We start from the raw sequence: 17,447 nt of genomic DNA, 5'->3' as shown, positions 1-17,447 counted from the left end.
TTGCACAGATGCCTTGTCCTACCTGTTCCTGAAGCCTTTCAACAGGGATTACACACCTTTTCTTGACTATGTATACTAGTCCTTCATTATCCTACTGGGAAGCTTCTCCTGGTATGAAAGTTAACCTGAGTCAAGGAGTATTCAGGAGTTTTTACCCTGTTTCCCCCAAGTATGGAAGGAAAAGTGTTAACTTCCTTTGCAGCAACTTCAAAAAACCAAAACCAGTACTTAAGGTATTCCATCTTCCTTTGAATAAAGAATTCCTTATGGGATATTTTCTAGTCTTTTTGATTCCTTTTCTAACACCCAACTGTCTTGAAATGCAAAGCCCAAACCCATACACAGAGCTTGAGAGGAGCATAATCAGCACCAAGAGCTGAAGGACTACATCGTACATTACCCAGCAACTCAAAACTCTGCCAGCAAAGGACGCTGGGCTACCAGGTTTCCCTTTTCTTCTTTCCCACCCTCTCAGGGCAGCACAGCGCGATTGGCTGGGAGAGATACTCAGGGGAACCGCTGCTGTGAACCAGCATAGCAATTTCTATGTACAACCCCAAGTTAGCCTTTAGCCAGCTGACCCCACTATGCCTTGCTTTCTCATTCCAAGACTGGTCTAGTCAAAACTGCTGACCAACAAATGCATTTAAGGAAGCTGTTTTATTAAACAATATCCTGATTTGATTTTCCCTTGTAGCAATGGTTTCTGTCTTCTCATTATTTGGGTTCCTTTCCTCCCAAGAATTGTCCTCTCTCTGCATTCTCCCCTGAATTTAGGAAAAGGTCTCTCTGGATTTTAAAACTGGAAGGTAGCATCAAATCATTTTATCGAAGTTAAACCCAAGACACAGAATCATTAATTCATGTGTTGAGTCAGATAACCTTTGTTTTCTAGAAGCAGTGCTGCTGACAAAGAATATTGATTCGAAGGCATCAGAACATTGATTTTTTTTTCATTTTCATCAGTAAATTGTTTTTCCCTCTAGAAAACTAGGCCCACGCTTTTAAAATTTGAATTTGCCTTTAGTTTCCAGTTTAGGTTCCTGCTATGCTTTAAGTGATAGATTAAAGAGGTGTTTCACGCTCATTATCTCTCCACAAGGATTTATGCATGCATAAGTCACCTTTCAATCTCTTGAGAAATTAAACTGCACATTTCTTTTTTTTTTTTTTTTTTTTTCAGTCCCTAAATGTTTTATGGTAGATTTCTACCTCTAATCCCAAATTTGTCCAGCATATTCATACACTGAACTTTGTAACCAGATTACTCTTAACTTTACAAACTTTCTGTTCGAGTGCCATAACATAAATCTGCCACCTACTTTTGGTCTTGTTAATAGAGAAAACAAAATGTTCTTGGGTGCTCATATTCTGTTGTTTGTTCTCTTTAATCCAGGCATCTTCCTTGCATGCTGCTTCTCAAACTCCTGGCTGCCAGTCTGAATGCTTTGTTGATGTCTGTTCTTGGAGAGCTCACCTAGCACAGGAAAAATTACTTTCCTTTTGAAGAGCCCAGGTTATTAAGCACTTCCACAAGGATGCTGTTCTCTCTTGCTAGAAGTTAAGAGAGTTAGCACAAGGTTTCCCAGCATTCTTCAGGCAAAGAGGAAGTGGGACGGACCCCAAAGGCATGGCTGGATAGGAGCACCTATGTCTCCTCACTCCTGCAAGCACAACAAGGACAACTCCTGCTGCGCCAGCTGACTGCCCTCCCTTCCTTCCCACCTCTGACAAAGCCTCCCAAGGCTCTATGATATATATCACAACCATACAGAGTGTACAGTGGATCAACAGGCCTTATATTGTATCTAGCTTCCAATTTGCAAAGCTTCTAGAGGAAACATTCATTTCCCCCCTGCAGCAAACCAGTACTTGCTTCTTGCTATACTGAGTGACTGAAGTCAGCACTGAAGAAAATAAAGATTACCTAGAGAAAAAAAAAAAAAAAAAAAAAAAAAAAAGAAGTTGACACTTCTGTTTGCTTTCTTGTTCAACATTGCCAAAACCAGCAGATATACACAGCAAAATGTCTCTCGTGGTCCACAGGGCCCTACACAGAAACCATTTGTTTCTGCCTCAAAAAGATCTTTCCCATCCTCTGTGGCAAGGAAGTCACCCTTTAGTTTTTTCCTCTGTTATCTGAGTAGAATATTGCCAGCTAATAGGATACATTTCTATGTAGTCTGGTATGCTTAGACTAGAAGTGCGAGCTGTTTAATACATTAGCAATAATTGTTAAAGGTTTGAAACCTCTCTGGGGAGCAGCAGGAGGTTTGCACAGGAATTTTGTGCACTGCTAGAAATCCCTGTCAGCATGTATTACTGCTCACTCAGAAGGCATCCTGAAGAAGTGTCTCTCATACTCAAAACTTTGCCACCTTTGCTTTCCAAATAGCCTTTAGTTCTTAGGAAAGTTGACTCTGAGAAAAGGAGCACAGACAGTCTTTCAGCCTGTCTAGACGTTCTGGATGCTGAATGTTTAATAGCCTGGTATAGCATAGCTGGACTATAGCAGTGGAAAGTGATGAAGGCAGGAAAAACAATAGGCAGAACTTCTGGTTTAACAGGCATAAATACACTGCGTCTGTAGCTGCTCTGAGCCGGTAGCCTGCAGGAGGCTAGGAAACAATCATCCACTTTATGTCAAGGAAGCTCTGTCTAGACAAATCAGAACTTCTTCCCACAGAGCTTTACCGTTTTTGCATATCCTTTGTCTTCCAGAATTTGCGAGAAATAACTGTTAGGCATCAAAACTTACACAAAAGTCACTGTCCAGAAAGTCAAAAATGAGAATCAGTAGCTGGTTTGTTTTGGCTTCCTTTCACACAATATTCATGTAAGGACACAATTCTTCCACATATTCTTTTTTCATCCTCTCTCACACATTTTGGAAAATAATCCATCAAGATACATGAAACCTGAATTAAAAAAAAAAAGCCAGAAAAAATTAAAGTGCAACCTAAAACTCAGGAACTTCAGCAGCTGATCTCTGGAGTATTTAGGACCACAAATTACACGAATGATGGATACTCCTCAATTCAGCACCTATTGTTGATCAGCTGAATTAAAAAATAAAGTCACCTTTATGGTTTTGAGTGGCTTTAATGTTTGTGGTTGACCCACTGGGTTCATAGGCATAAAACAAGGACTCAAGTTTCACCATCCATAGCATGGAACAAGTCTTATAGCTTATGCAAATGCTAGAAGGAAGACATGAATACCTTCCCTCACTTTATTTCCTTGTAGATGAGTTGCATCACAACTGTGAGCACCACTAAATTTCTCTTAAATCAATTAGCTCAGTCTTCACTTGGTTCAGCAGTTATCAAGCACGTGCTTTCAGACCCCTTTTTTTTGTCTAAAGAAAGTTAACTTAAGCAACATGAAACAAGTGTTAAATTGCTCAGTTGTAACTTAGAGGGCTCAAAGAGTTTGTGACATAAGGAAATTGGAGTCAACACAAGGCTCTGAGGTGGTGCTTATTGCAACCATTTCCTTGAACTTCGTCTCATCCTTCTGCTCACATTAATTGGAAACAAGAAAGACAGTGGATTTGCATTACATTTGGGCGTATGAGAGACACAAATTACAGATTTAATAAGAGTAATTTAAGGCCTCCTCCTGGAAAGAGAACATCTCTCCCCAGCCCAGCCACACAGGCTGGCTCACCGCCTGCCTTGGACCTTGACCTTTCTGAATCATGTCAAATAAAGCTGTGTGCAGTCATGTCTGCTTCAGGTAAATAACCACTGGGATTACAAAGCTATCAGACATGGCTTGATGGCCTTTTCTGAAGTCCAGGTTAGTGCAGTACTTTAAAACACAGACCAGACCATGCTGGGGAACATTCTGTATACTATACTCTCTCATTGCAATTACAATTGCAACTTGATGTTTCGTAATTTGGGGTCGTCTTATTAAGATATGGTCAAATAATGAATATTCACAGGTAGCTACAGCTGCAATTTAGTAATACCAAAACAAAGTTCTGGGAACATCATTTTGACTAAAAGTGAAGGGGAGGGGGGAAATAGAGGACCGAGATAAGATGATTTATCTTTCACTACTGATTCTTAATAGTAAGAACACAATAATAGTTACTATTAGTTTTGCCTCACTTAAGCTAGTTCTAATATTTAAGCTAACAAGTATTTTGGTCTAATCTGAAAGCAGGATCAGTATCTAAGCATTGAAAGGGTAGCACAGTACTCCTGCTGGGACCCAGTAGGCTCTTGGTTTAGAACTCAACAGCAAGAGCAAGCCCATCTTCAGACCACTCACTGAAAGGAGGCAGGCCTTCTGCAGACCTGTACAGTGTGTTCATAGTGCATGGAACCACTGGCACACACCTTGCTAGAATTTCTTCAGCAGGTCTTGTATTATGTTTTTTCATATTAGAAATCTGTACATGCTAAAGCAGATTGTTCCTTCAGATTCCTGTATATCGTCCTACAAAATAGTATGGGACAAGACCAGATAAGTCCCTGTATAGATAAAAATCTGAAAATACTAATTTCTCTGAGTAGAAACCTCAGGTTCAAAAGTCATATGCAACAGGAAAATAATGATACAAAATGTGATTGAGCATTAGTTACACCGAGAACAACAGCAATGCAGATACCATAACAACTGAGGACTAAGCACCTTTCCCCACTAATTCTTTCCAAAATTGTTTTTCCTAATACAGTCACGTTCACTGTCAGTGGTGCTTCAGCTGCAGAGTTCATGCTTTTCCAAGTTTTACCTGTAGTTAGGACTTGCCTCAGTGAGAGAAACATCTCCCTGGTTTGCATACTAGAATACCTGGTGCCTGCATTCAGAGCTTATTTACTGAAGACAAAAGAGTTTTCTGCTGGCTGAACTTCAGCCAGCTAGGCAAGAATAACCAATTTCTGCTTCTACCTTTTCCAGTGGGCACCACAGGAGCAACAGCAAGGATACAAATGCAGGAAGCAGATCCCACCACTTCTGGCATGGGAATCCATGGAAGATAACTCAGGGAGATGGAGGACAGAGAATTGGATTCCTTTGGTGCCACAAAATCAAAAACGAATGTGTAATACAGACTTGATACTAATCAGGGTGTTATTTATACAAATAAGTATAAGCAGTGGCTGCCAGAATCTTTGATCGAAGACAAAACAGAGGAGCAACCTTTTCGCAGTGGTGCCCAGGGAAAGGACAAGAGGCAACAAGCACAAGCTAAAATACAGGAAATTCCATTTGAACTTAAGAAAATACTTTTTCCACTGTGACAGATTGCCCAGAGAGACTCAAGTCTCCAGCCTTGAAGAGATATTTAAAACTTGGCTGGACCTGGCCCTGAGCAGCCTGCTGTAGGTAGCCCAGCTCCGAGTGGGGAGGGGTCAGACTAGACAATCTCCAGAGGCTCCTTCCAGCCTCAACTAGTTCATGACTCCAAGACAACCTTTTCATTCAATTAAATGACACAGCCAAACAATCTACTGCTCTTAAATCCAAGAAGACAAGCAAGTCCCTTCTCATCTCTATGCTTATGTAAGTCTGTGCCTTTTCAGATTGTTATTATAAGATGTAATGTTTCATTACAGTTCTTGCAGTAATGGCAGACTTAAATCAATTCCCTTTCTAGGGCCAATTTTGAATGTAGTCTGAACAAATGTAACAGACAGACCCTGGAACACTTCTAATGAGAATGGTAAATTAATCAAAGAAGTTACTGGCCGAGTAGAAAATTTGTGATAGTTTTAATTGGGATAAGAGTGCCAAGAAAAACACAAAAGTACCACTGCTTGATCAGCACAGAATCAGCAACATAATTTGTTTACACCCTGTGCCAGACAACACTATGAAATGTTAAGACCTAACCCTTACCAAAGAGATAAATATTGTTAAATAATAGCTATTACTGAACTGCAGAACACAATTAACACTAGTTTGTTAGCCTTTCCTGATACAGAAACTGAACAGGACAGGCAGCTGGAATACAGGAAAGAAACCTGTGTATCAGTTTTAAGCCAATTGGCAGACAATCTGCTGGCAGAAGAAAGAAGAACTAGCATCACACAAAAATATTCATCAGACAAGTTTGTTAAAGAGTGCTTACCACATGTGATAAGCACTGTTACTGTTTTAGACAAAACTGGCAAACAATTATACTTGGTGAGATAAAGAAATAGGGAAATACTACAGTTGCATTAAGAAAAGGCAAAGGAATTTGGAAAGCAGAGTAATAAGTGAGGCTGAGAAAGGATGTTACAGAAATTTCAAACAGAAAAGGTAACTAATTTTTTTTTCTAAGCTATTAAGAGTTTTTCTTTCTACCTCACTTTCAGAAAGGCCAAACCATCTTTCTGTTATTATTTTTTCTTACCCAGACAAGCATAAATAACATGGTCTTGCTCCCCATCTACTGCACAGTTTAATGGTAGCTGAAAACAGCTGTTTCTTACCTCAGCTTTGGACCTTTCCTAAACCCCAAAGCCTCCCATTTGTTTTTTATTGTGCATATTGTAGATCAGCATTGTAAACCATTTCCTTACCATAACCATCACCTGTTTTAGTTATGTCAGGATAAGCAATACCAACGTCCAAGTCATTTCAGTCCAAAGCTGCTGTTAATAAAAGCCCCTGCTTCTGGAGGGGGCACCACCCTGACACAAATCATAGGGAAGCTGGAGGTTCAGAACAAAGGAAGTTTTCTGCACTGCAGCACCAGTATAGGTCTTTATACTAGTTTTTTTAAAAGATACATAAGAAGTTTCAAAGTAAACACTAAGAAATTTATGTACAGAGTATTAATCAGATTATAAAACTTCTGTTCCAAGTACTTCAATGCGTTATGTGTGGGGTACCACAAGAACCTTCAACAACTCAGGAGGCAGAATGGACAACTATATCTAGCCAGATATAGTTGTACATTCTCCCTGATTTTATCTGTATGACATAATATACTAGTGATCTCCAGTGAAGATAAGAGCTCAACCCGCCTCCCAGTTAATTCAAAGAAGATCTGTAAGTTTATTTCACTGTTGAAAATATTCTACTTTTTTTATCAGTAACAATAGCTACTCAGAAAACTATCTACTTAAACACCTTTCATCCAACACAGAAAGAAATTCCTCTACAATATTCTGGGAAACTTTAGTACACCTTAAAACTGAGATAGAAGTCTGACATAGAAGCAGTAACTGTCTTCACATGGCTGTTTGTGTTTTCAGGGATTTCCTTTTTACTCTTACCCATCTGCTAACCTTCAAAAGCCCCTAATTGTAAAAACATAGAGTTAGCAACAGCCGAGCATTTAGCAGTAAGTAAAAATACTCACACATTAGATAATCCACAAACCTGGTGCTCCAGGAGCCTATGTGAGAGAAGCCTACATTTCCATACACCAAGCTATCTTTCTAGTTAATGATCTTCCAAAATCTCTAACTGACTGGCCTTTATACAGCTTAGGTATGCCTGGGGAAGAAGCACCACTAGAAGTAAAGGTTCTTGGGAAAGCGATTCATTCATTTTAAGGGTGATTGGTTTCAGGTTTTATGTGTGAGTGATTAACAGGAGAAAGGAGCATTGTTGCTGGGAGCAGCCCAAGGTAAGGCAGGCCCTTTCAGGAGCACCATCAGCACTGCTGAGGCTACTCAGGCTCTGAGTAGGCTCGATCTCTTCTAGAGTCTTGCTGTGTAGGAAGATCCCCTCAACTAAATAAGAATTCATTCTCAGTTCTCGTGCTGTCTTCTGGGCATTACAGTGTATGTTGTGGGAGAGCTGTTAGGGGCTGACAGATATGCCTAAAGCTCAATCTAATTCGTGAGAAGTACCAAGCCTCAAGCTGGGAGCAGCAGCAAGATGAAAGGCAGGGAAGAAACTTGAATGGAGATCTAGCATTACTAGAATGGCCACAAAAGTGTTACACCACTGTAGCTGTGCATCACCCTTGCTCTTAAGGCTTGCACCTGCATTGAGTGAGCAGTAGAAATGGCATATTCCATCTGTGCCTTGAAGAAACTGAGAGCATTTTCCTCCAAACAAATTCAAAGAAGTTGTTTTAGATGGAGACATTATCTGATCAGGCCAAAGCAGGGCTCTGCAGTTTCACCTGAGGAATTAAGCCTGTAGGTATTCAAGGAAAGGTGGAGACTGAGAGCCTTGTTATCTCTATTCCCCCAGCCTCTGCATTTTAGCTCTACAGGGTGTAAACTCATCAGGAGGGATTGTTTGGCACCAAGGTCTAGTGCTGGTCTAATGATGCTTTGCCCTCAGGCTGCTCTTAAACACTTAGTGCAGAAAACAGTGGCAGCTGTTGAAGGTAGTCTCATCCCCAGATGGAGGGAGGTGGCCAACGCCAGGGCAGGGTCAAGGGGTGAGCACGTCTCAGCAGCTCCAGGGCTCGGCAGAACCCACTTCTGCAGCTTCATTGGGCTGAGCTGGCCGACCGTATATTTAAAACAGATGTGGGGTACCCAAGAATTCTGTTTGCTGACTTAAGTGTAAGGCAGTGGTTAAGGGTGGCAGGAAGTAGGGGTTAGGGGTTGTATAGGGATATGTTAATATCTTAAGATGTCAGCAAACCTTTGAGGAAGAGGATGTATTGAAGGCTTTATTAATTCAATTTGTTCAACCATTTTTTGGTGCTATCTTATTAGCTGGAACAGAAAGAAATGTTGGAATTGGAATGTGCTGTATTCATCTGTTCTAGGCTGTAAATTGACTGTGAAACATCACATGGAGGCTCTGTAGTGCTCCTTGCTGTTGTCAGCATTGATGGAGTGGCACCCTGTGAACCACAATGTTTTCTTGTGCAGATATGATTGGAGTGATTTGCAAATGCAGTAAACTTCCTCCTTTGTGTGCTGTAGCAACAGCCAGGATGGTATCAAAGAAGTCTTGAGGAATCATCTTCAAGGTATCAACCTGGACACAGTGGGGTGCTGTATTCACCTGCAAATACAGCAGTAAATCTGCAGCCGTTTTACAAGTGAGAAAGCCAAGACACAGGAAAAGATTAGGAGTGGTCGGTTGACAGACCCAAATGGAGAGTGGCTGCAGAGAGTCGGAGATGCAGTGAATTACCACACAGGACGTTAGTGGTAGAGCTAGGGAGGTAATGCCACCGACCACAACTTTTACTCTCGTGCACCTTTGCACCTCCAGGTGTTTAATGCAGACTTTGCATCTACATTAAATAGCTGTCTTTAAAAAATCATACTTTCCCACTGATCTATGTCCCATTCAGTGTTTAAGGCCTGCCTCACCACTCAAATAATTATGCTTTCAAGGAGGGTGCGTTAAGAAAACCTCTTGGACTCTGTAGAAGATAAGACAACTGGAAATCAAAAGTTGGCTTTGTAGCAGAAATAAATGATGTTTGAGGAAAAAATCATTTTCTCCTGGCTATGAATTTTAAAGTTATGAATCTTCTAAACCAACCTGTTAAATGTAGATTCTTAATTTTCTGATGCGAACACTGGAAAACATTAAATGTGACTTCCCAAATTTCCGAGGAACTGTGAATTCAGAGGAAAGCGATGCTTGCTACCTCCCAAGGAAAGGTAAGATATGTCTAGAGGTATATAGCACATATTTTAGGAAGAATTAGTTCGGTATTAATTCTGCTTAAGAGTTTTGACAGTGACAAGTCATTTTGCCTTTCTCTCTCTATTTTCCTTCCTGTAAAATGGAAATAATAATTTCTAAATGTGGCATTTATCTGTATGGAGAAGGTGCAATTACTACCAGTACAGGTTGTGCTGCATTTCAATTGGGAAGTCAGAAAAAGCTCTCAGAAAATACCTTGATTTTGCACCTAACCAATGTGTATACTTTCAGGGAGTAAGAGGGGATTTGTCCATAGTCAATTTCCTAAGAGAAGCTCTCCTTCCCTGGGGCTTAGCCTAGAGTTGTTTTGCTTTATTTTTTTGTGGACTTCTCCAGCCTGGAGGTGTCAGCTCTATTTTGTTGTTGCCTATGGGCATTTGGCTCTGAGTGTTGCTCCTGAGCTCCAAGAGGATGATTCCTCTGGTCTTTTCAGAGTAATCTACAAGAAGAGGCTCCTTATGCCATTTTCTTCAGAAGATGCACCAGTTCATACCATCCCTAATCCTTTCAATCCTGTGAATTTTGGTGCTTTGAATTTTCAGTTCAAATATTCCTTAATATTTATCAAAGAAATAAGGGAGGTGTTCCTTTGAAAGGAATGAATGTATTGGTTTGATGCCTGCAAAGGCTTCTGAGAAAGGAAGAAATCCTACTGGAGTGTGATATGGCTCAGACTGTTTAAAAGTTAGTGTCTAAACTATTTTCAGGCCTTGGGCTACAGCCCTATGATTTTGTTCTGTTGAAAACAAAGATTCTGAGTTGACTCATCCACATCCTGAGCATTTAGTGCTCTCCCAATTTCTACCATTTCACAGAGAAACAAGGAGAGAAGGAATCAGCAAAGAAGAAATGGGTAAGTGAATAGAGGCAAAGAAAAGAAGTTGCTGAAGGTGGAAAACGTTCAGCAACCTGTGGGTCGTGTATGCTGATCCACCCGAACATAGTGATTTTGACCTTCTAAAGCACCTATGGGTAACAAAAGCTGCTCCAAGATGAGTAAGTGAAAGAGGGAAGAGCTGGGATGTGTGTTACTGGGGAGTAAAGCTGCCCTGCGATGTGTCAAGGCTCTCCCTTGAGCTGTCTCCTACTGGTCCAGCTCAGTGGTGTCATGGGGAGCAGGGCAAAGTCCTGCCCATCTCACTTGGCATCTGGGAACTGACAGCCAACCATGGGAATTGACACCTAAATGTTGATGTCACTTGATCTTACTGATACTTTCAGGTGATTAATATCTATAAAATGGTTCAGCATTGAACAATAGCCTTTAGTGAATTCTAATCTATACTAAAACATAATTCTAGTGTCAGTGCCTTGATAACGAATTTTTGGAACGAATTAAAAATACTTGATTCTTAATAGTTTGGTATTCTGTGATAAATTCACAAGTTCCGTCTATTAGAATCATGTGAATTGGCTTTTTTTGGGTATTGTTGCACATTAATGTAATTTACTTAATTGTAGAGTTCAATAGTATCTCAAATTCAAGTATCTCAATAGTACCTCTTTGATTAAACAAGAGGGAATGAATACAAGAAGTTTGATATGATTAATATTTATTTAGTTGGTTTTGTAACTTCTCTGTATAGCCTTTATTAATAACTGCCTTGTACTTACATAATTTTTGTTCCTTCTGCAAGACTGCAGTACTCTCTTGTTGGTTGTAGAATTACCTTGGAATGTGAATGAAGATCTCATTTAGCTCAAATGCACTATGGTTGCTTCTGCAGCTTCTAAAGAGCACACCTCCATGCATTACAGGCTGGGATGCCAGGCCATCTATAGGTTCTGGTATAAATGTGATGCCTTGTGAGTTATTCTAATCGTTTGAACAAACTTGTCATGGTGAAAGATGAATTGATTTCTTTTTTTGTTTGTTTTCTGTTAATTAACTTCTCTTACAGTTATTTGTTCCACTAAAATATACAGGAATGTGGGAAGTTGGCACTCTTGATTTATGGCTTTTGCCTCATAATCTATTTTTCAAAAATGCACTATTCAAATTTGCTTTTAGTGCTAGATGAGAGATCATTAACCTGCTCTCTTGAGGGCAAGCATATCGGTAAAGGCAGGCAGAAGTTCAGGAAAGCTACACCTCCAGATAACATGAAGGAAAAACTCTTAAAATGCAAACATGGCATTGCTACAGCATGATTACGGGATCCACGGAAAGAACAACAAACCGATAGCTACTGCTACAGAACATGGCTGCATGGCTTCCTTGGGTGTTACAGCCCAAGCTCTCAGTCGAAGCCCTTGTGAGTCTCTGAGGTGACTTCTTAGATATCCTGTTTGCTGGCATTCAGCAGAATTCAATACTGTCTTCTAGGTCTGAAGTATTCTGTCTCTAAAAGCCTCTGAGGGACTAAACTGACATTACATTCCCAGGGAGTTCTGTAGTCTTTGCAGTAGGGACAGGTGGATGGATTGGATGGGTGTCTTTGTTGAACTCCCCAACAAACTGACTTTGGGGGAGAAGGTGCTGCAGATGGCAGACCTGGTCCTGGCTCTCCTAAACCCTGGTGGGCTGGGACATCAGTGTGCTGGTGCCTGGCTCTTGGGATACCCTTGCCAGCCTGGGCTATCACAGAATGGGTCAGGCTCGAAGGCACCACAGGGGCACATCTGGTCCAACCTCCCTGCTTAGCAGGGTTGTCCTAGAGGACGTGGCACAGGGTTGTGTCCAGACAGTTCTTGAATATCTCCAGCGAGGAAGACTCCACACCCTCTCTGGACAATCTGTTCCGGTGTCACTCGCACGGTGAAGAAGTTCTTCCTCCTGTTCTGGTGGAACTTCCAGTGCATCACTGCAACACCGTGCCTGTTGCTTCGTGTCCTATTGCTTGGTGCCATCGGGAAGAGTCTGGTTCCTGGTACCCCGCCTTCAGACATTGATATACATTAATGAGTTCTCGGAGTGGCGCGCCTTAAGTAGGGTGTGGGCGAGCCTGCGGAGGGCGAACAGCCGCTTCTTCCACCGAGGGAAAATACCCCGGAGAGGCTGTGCCCGAACTCCCGCCGTGGCACCGGAGGCAGGGAGCGGGTACCCCGCCAGTGTCAGTTCACCGCGGGGCTGCTCTCGGGGGGCGCCGGGGCGGCAGGTGAGGGTCGTGCTGCCCCGGCCGGGGCTGGGCAGGCGGCGACGAGACGAGCCCCCGCAGGGTCCCGGTGCCACCGCAGCTGCCGCGGACTCTTTGCCGCGCTACAGCCGCTCGCCCCGCGCTGCCTGGCGGAGGGAGACGTCGCGCGGCGGCGGTCTCCATGGCAGTGGGGCTGCGTGGGCGGAGTGGTCGGGGCCGCAGCGCGGCGGGCGGGTGCGCGCGGGAGGGAGCGAGGGAGGCGGTGAGGGAGGGAGCGCGCGCCCCCGGCCCGCCCCCGCCCCTCGCTCGGTGTTTGTGTCGGGCTGTGGCGGCGGCGGCGCGGCCGAGGGGTCCCGACCCTCCCGCCGCTGTGAGCCCGAGAGCCCCGCGCCCGTCCCCGCCCCGCGCCCGCCATGCGCGGCCCCTAGAGCAGCGGGCTCGGCGGCTGGTGCGGTGCCTGCGCGGCGGCGGCCATGGCGGTGGAGACGCGGCCGGAGCTGGTGGGGAAGCGGTTCCTGTGCCTCGGCGGCGAGGAGCCGCCGGAGAGCGGGCGCTGGCGGGCCGGGGTCATCCGCGCCGTGTCCCAGCGGGACTCGCACAGCCCCGACCTGGCGGTAAGAGCCGCGGCTCGGGCCGGGCCGGGGGCTGCGGCGGGGGGCGGCGGGCCCGGCGTGACACAGCCCCGCGCCCGGCCGGGCACGGTGACGTGGAGCCGGGGGTCGCGGCCGGCGCCAGGCGCGGTTCCTCGCGGCGTGTGCGGCCCCTCCGTGCCCCGGCCGTGGAGCCGCGGTGAGAGAGGGCCGGTGCCTGGCCTGGCCACCGAGGGACAATCGGGCTGCCCCTGGAGCAGCAGGGGAGAATGCGGCTGATCCGGGGGAATGCAGAAACTGCCGCCGCGTAGCACTGTCCGACTGGGTCCAACACGCTGGTGAACGTTGTTATTAAAAAAATGTCATTGTTTCCCTTCCTTTCATGTCCGCTGTCAGTGTTTTCCTAAGGGGTGTAGGAATGTGCGTGGAGGTTAGCGAAGGAGCCAGGATATGCTCTGTTGTGCTCAGACACACTCTCGCTGTGGGGGGGAAACACGGCCAGGATTTCCTTGGGTTGGTATTCTGAATGCATAATCTGTAAAATGGAGTTTTATTGTGCTCCCCGGACTTAGTCGTTATTTTGTTCGTGAATTCCGCAGTCACAGGAGTGCTGTGTTACCGCTGTGGTTACCTCCTTCCATGTTTTTATGTTATTTAGTGCTTCTGAAAGCACATTTTAAAATATCATGACTATGTAAATGGGCATTACGTAGGCTGAAAAAAGGAATCACCGGACTGCGCTGGGCAATCCATATTGCTGCTGGCAAGGGGGCGGCGTTCACAGCCCGACACGGATCGGGAATGTTGCCTTTTTTACAAACTCATCAGGCAAACAATTGCCTGGTGTCTCGATTGCTTAGTTCGAGAAGTGTGAATCACAGAATTAAGAACTCTTGTTTTCGTTCACTTCAAGCTTTGTTTCAGAAAGAAAGAGCGGACTTCAGATGCTACTTTTTTACTATATTTCGGGTTGGTTTTCTTGGGGTTTTTTTTTTGGCATATTGTTCTGGATTTTTTTCCCATTCTCCAGCTATAATTCAAGTAGCATTCTGTTCATGCCCTTCTTCATGAAATGGCTTGTGTTTTCAACCTTTGGCTATATGTGAGAATCGTCTAGAATGCTTTATTTTTAGAACCTATTTTGGATGTTTTTCTTGCAGGGTAGTCTCTAGAATCTGTATACAATTATGGAAACACTGAGTAAGGTTTAAGGAGGTATTTACTAATATTTACAAGTCAGAGCCATAATTTGTAAACTCTAGGGGCAGAGCTGACAGAAAGAGAGAAAGGCATTTCAGGGGCTGTGTGTGCTGTTAAATGAAAGATGCATGCTGCCTGTTGTAAAAACTTGCTCCTCTTCCTGACTTTGGTGTCTGAGTGTTCTTCTCTTCAGATGCTCTCTCGTTACTATTCTTGGTAATTTAAAGAAGAGCTGTCATGTTACAGCTGGTTTCTGGGGCAGGATGACTAAGGGTGTGCCTATGTATTGTAGTGAAGTACCATTTGGATAGATCTAGACTACCTGAGAAGCAGGATGGATGCTCCAGCTGCACTTCAGCATGGGTGCAGTGCAGTGCTAGCGTGGCCATATTCCTTCTGGTGTTCAAGCTAGCTACACAGCACTGCATTATGCTATGTAGATACACTCCTAGTCACCTACGAGTGCTGGAAGCCTGGGAGGGTTTTGAAAATACTTTCTAGGTCTAAGGAGTCTAACACTAGTACTTAACTACGGGAACATCATTGCCCCCTTTAAAATGCAGTATTTGGGGTTTGTGTTACGTGTTCTCTCGCCTCAGAGCACAAAGAAGTATAAATCACGAAGGGAGTGGATAGAGGAAAAAATGATAAGGTCTCCTTTAGCAACAGGTAGTTTCTGTCGGTTAGACTCTCTTTCTGCATTTATAATTAACGTTAATTTCTTGTTAGTCGATATTTCCTAATGTGATTATCATCTCCCCCTGCCCCCAGCAAAGGACAAGGACGTTTTTCTGTTAGCCCTGTTCTACGTGTGCTATCCTAGCTAGAGTAACTACTGCTCTTATCCTTCCATGGCTTTTGTTTTGAGGTGGCCTTCCCTGTGAATAGCTCCAGAGCCTTCTGCTCCCCGTCACTGGAGTGAAGCGGTAATTCTTGTTGACAGTTTCATTGCTGCCCACAGGGTGCAGCATAAAAATGTTGAAATTGACTTTTTGTCAATTTTGTGTTTTCCTGGTCTCTCAAGAATGGGATGGATGAATGAGAAATGCACAAGCTGCCCTGAAGCACAGGACAGGAGGAGGGCAGCAGTGGGCATTTTCAATGTGATTTGCAACTGGCTAGAACTGAGTTACCTTTTAATCCTGGCTTTGAAAGGAAGTACTAATTGCACTGGCTTTGTGTCTTTTCTTCCTGAGTAAGTGTGAACTCCCCAGTCAATTTCAACCAGTTTAAGAACAGGGAGAGGTTTGAGAAAGACTGCTTTCCCCCAGTCTATGAAAGTTGACATCTGAGAACCCTCTCCCCAAAAAAACCATAAAGGTAAGGAGGTCATGGCATTTGGTGTTCTCCTGGAAGTGAAGAGGCGATCTCCAGCTGGCCAGCCAGCATGCACCCCGTTTCAAACCAGCTACAGCATATGCTGCCTCTTTCTTAGCGCCATTCAGAGACAGGTGATGGAACTGATGGAATGGGAAGGTGGGTTTAAGGGCGTGACAAAGAGCTGAGCATTAACAAAAGTGTGAGAGCAAGCCTCAGTGTGTGAGTATGGGAATATATGGGCAAAGGGGGAGTTTTATGGGGTGCAGGAGCTCAAGGAGACATGGGCAAGCGTAGAGGCAACTGATGTAATTAATGTTAAGTGGCCACAGGGCTTGTAGAAGCAAATCCGGAGGAAACTGAGCTTCATTAGTTCTGCCGTAAACAGAACTACTCATTAAATCAGGAACTCCAGACCTGAAGGCTCGACTGGCTGCTCTGCACCTTTGAGCAGGGAAATCAAGAGGCCAGGTTTTGTATGCTGCTAAATTTTTTTCATGATTGTATTTTTATAGCTAAATTAATGATTAATTCCATAGTTTAAATTATTGTTTTGATAAGAAAATATAGGAAAGAACTCAATTGTAAAGTATTTTCTTCCTGCTAGGTCTCTCCTGCTCCATGAAAGTATATTAAATGACTCTTTCCTTATACTTTTCATGACTACAATATAGCTGATATGTAGTATCTTTTTTTAAATGCATTTATTTACAAAGAAAGAGAACACTATCAAAGTGTCTTTTCTCCCACTGCTTTATAGCCATTTTGCCTTCCTCAGCTTTCCTGTTAATTCCCCACTAGTGGGGAATATGGTGAGGACAACTGGTTGTGAGTGCTGTTGGTCTCCTGGAGTATGAATGCTCTTGCCATTACATGAGACCCTGCGTGTCAGGGTGTGGAAGCCATGCCTCTTTCTTAGTCATCCTGTAGTGTTTACAGATGTTGTAAACACCTGTCATACAGGTATAATGTATGCAATGTATAAAATCTAATCCAGGAGTTTTCTTGCTGATTTTCATGGTCTGAGTCATCTTTATAAGTTAGACCTCTTGATCTTTCTTTTTTGGACATTGCTGTTGCATGCAAAGCATTTGTTTAAAAATAAAAACAAGGACAGAAGTTTAATATATGTGTTTCTGTGTGTATTTCAGTATGTGTTTCATAGCCATTGAGAGAATTCATAACTATTTTCAGCTTCACACCAAGTGTTGTTAGAGGAAACTGGGAACTCTATTTTTCCTTCCTTCTAAATGCCTGGAAAAGCCTGTGAGCTGCTCTGATTACAGTGATAACTCTGGGCAAATAAAGAAATGGCCAGGAGGTAAGAGGTGGAGTCAATGCCCTATGATCTCCCTGGTCTTTACTGTCCCATAAGAATTGCTTTCTGGGCCACAGGTTGCAAACTGCAAACCTTTGACGTGGTGATGAAAGAGAAAATGGAAGTAAACTTTTAAACATACAGTGTGCAACTCTTAATAAAAAAAAAATCTCAGTAATTTGTAAGTTGATGTTTATTGATGCATGAATTTTTCTGCCATGATGCTCTTGGTTTGGCAGACAGCATAAAAATGGAGTTGGTATTCTTTACTGCATTATGATAGGGAGGCTAACATTTAATAATTGTGCATAGAGAAATATATTGTGGCAACAAATCACCACATTAGATACTCTTCATAAAAGCCTA

The 17,447-nt window shown here is 43.4% G+C and overlaps 1 protein-coding gene across 3 annotated transcripts in view; it reads left to right on the top strand.

The window, feature by feature from the left end:
• Positions 1–12,928: 12,928 nt before the first annotated feature.
• JMJD1C (jumonji domain containing 1C) overlaps positions 12,929–17,447 on the top strand; it is a 159,038-nt gene continuing 154,519 nt past the window's right edge. For 2 of the 3 annotated variants that reach the window (XM_042033381.1, XM_042033379.1), the window contains exon 1: positions 12,929–13,270. In XM_042033381.1, coding sequence (XP_041889315.1) covers positions 13,130–13,270 — 141 coding nt within the window. In that variant the 5' untranslated portion in view covers positions 12,929–13,129. The remainder of the gene's footprint in view (positions 13,271–17,447) is intronic. The other variant, XM_042033383.1, reaches the window with a different exon arrangement.

Source organism: Corvus kubaryi, unplaced genomic scaffold, assembly GCF_017639235.1.
Source record: "Corvus kubaryi isolate FWS band 111438036 unplaced genomic scaffold, C.kubaryi_AGA036_p1.0 37357, whole genome shotgun sequence".
In the NCBI taxonomy this organism is placed as follows: domain Eukaryota; kingdom Metazoa; phylum Chordata; class Aves; order Passeriformes; family Corvidae; genus Corvus; species Corvus kubaryi.
This window is presented reverse-complemented; position numbering and strand designations above follow the sequence as displayed.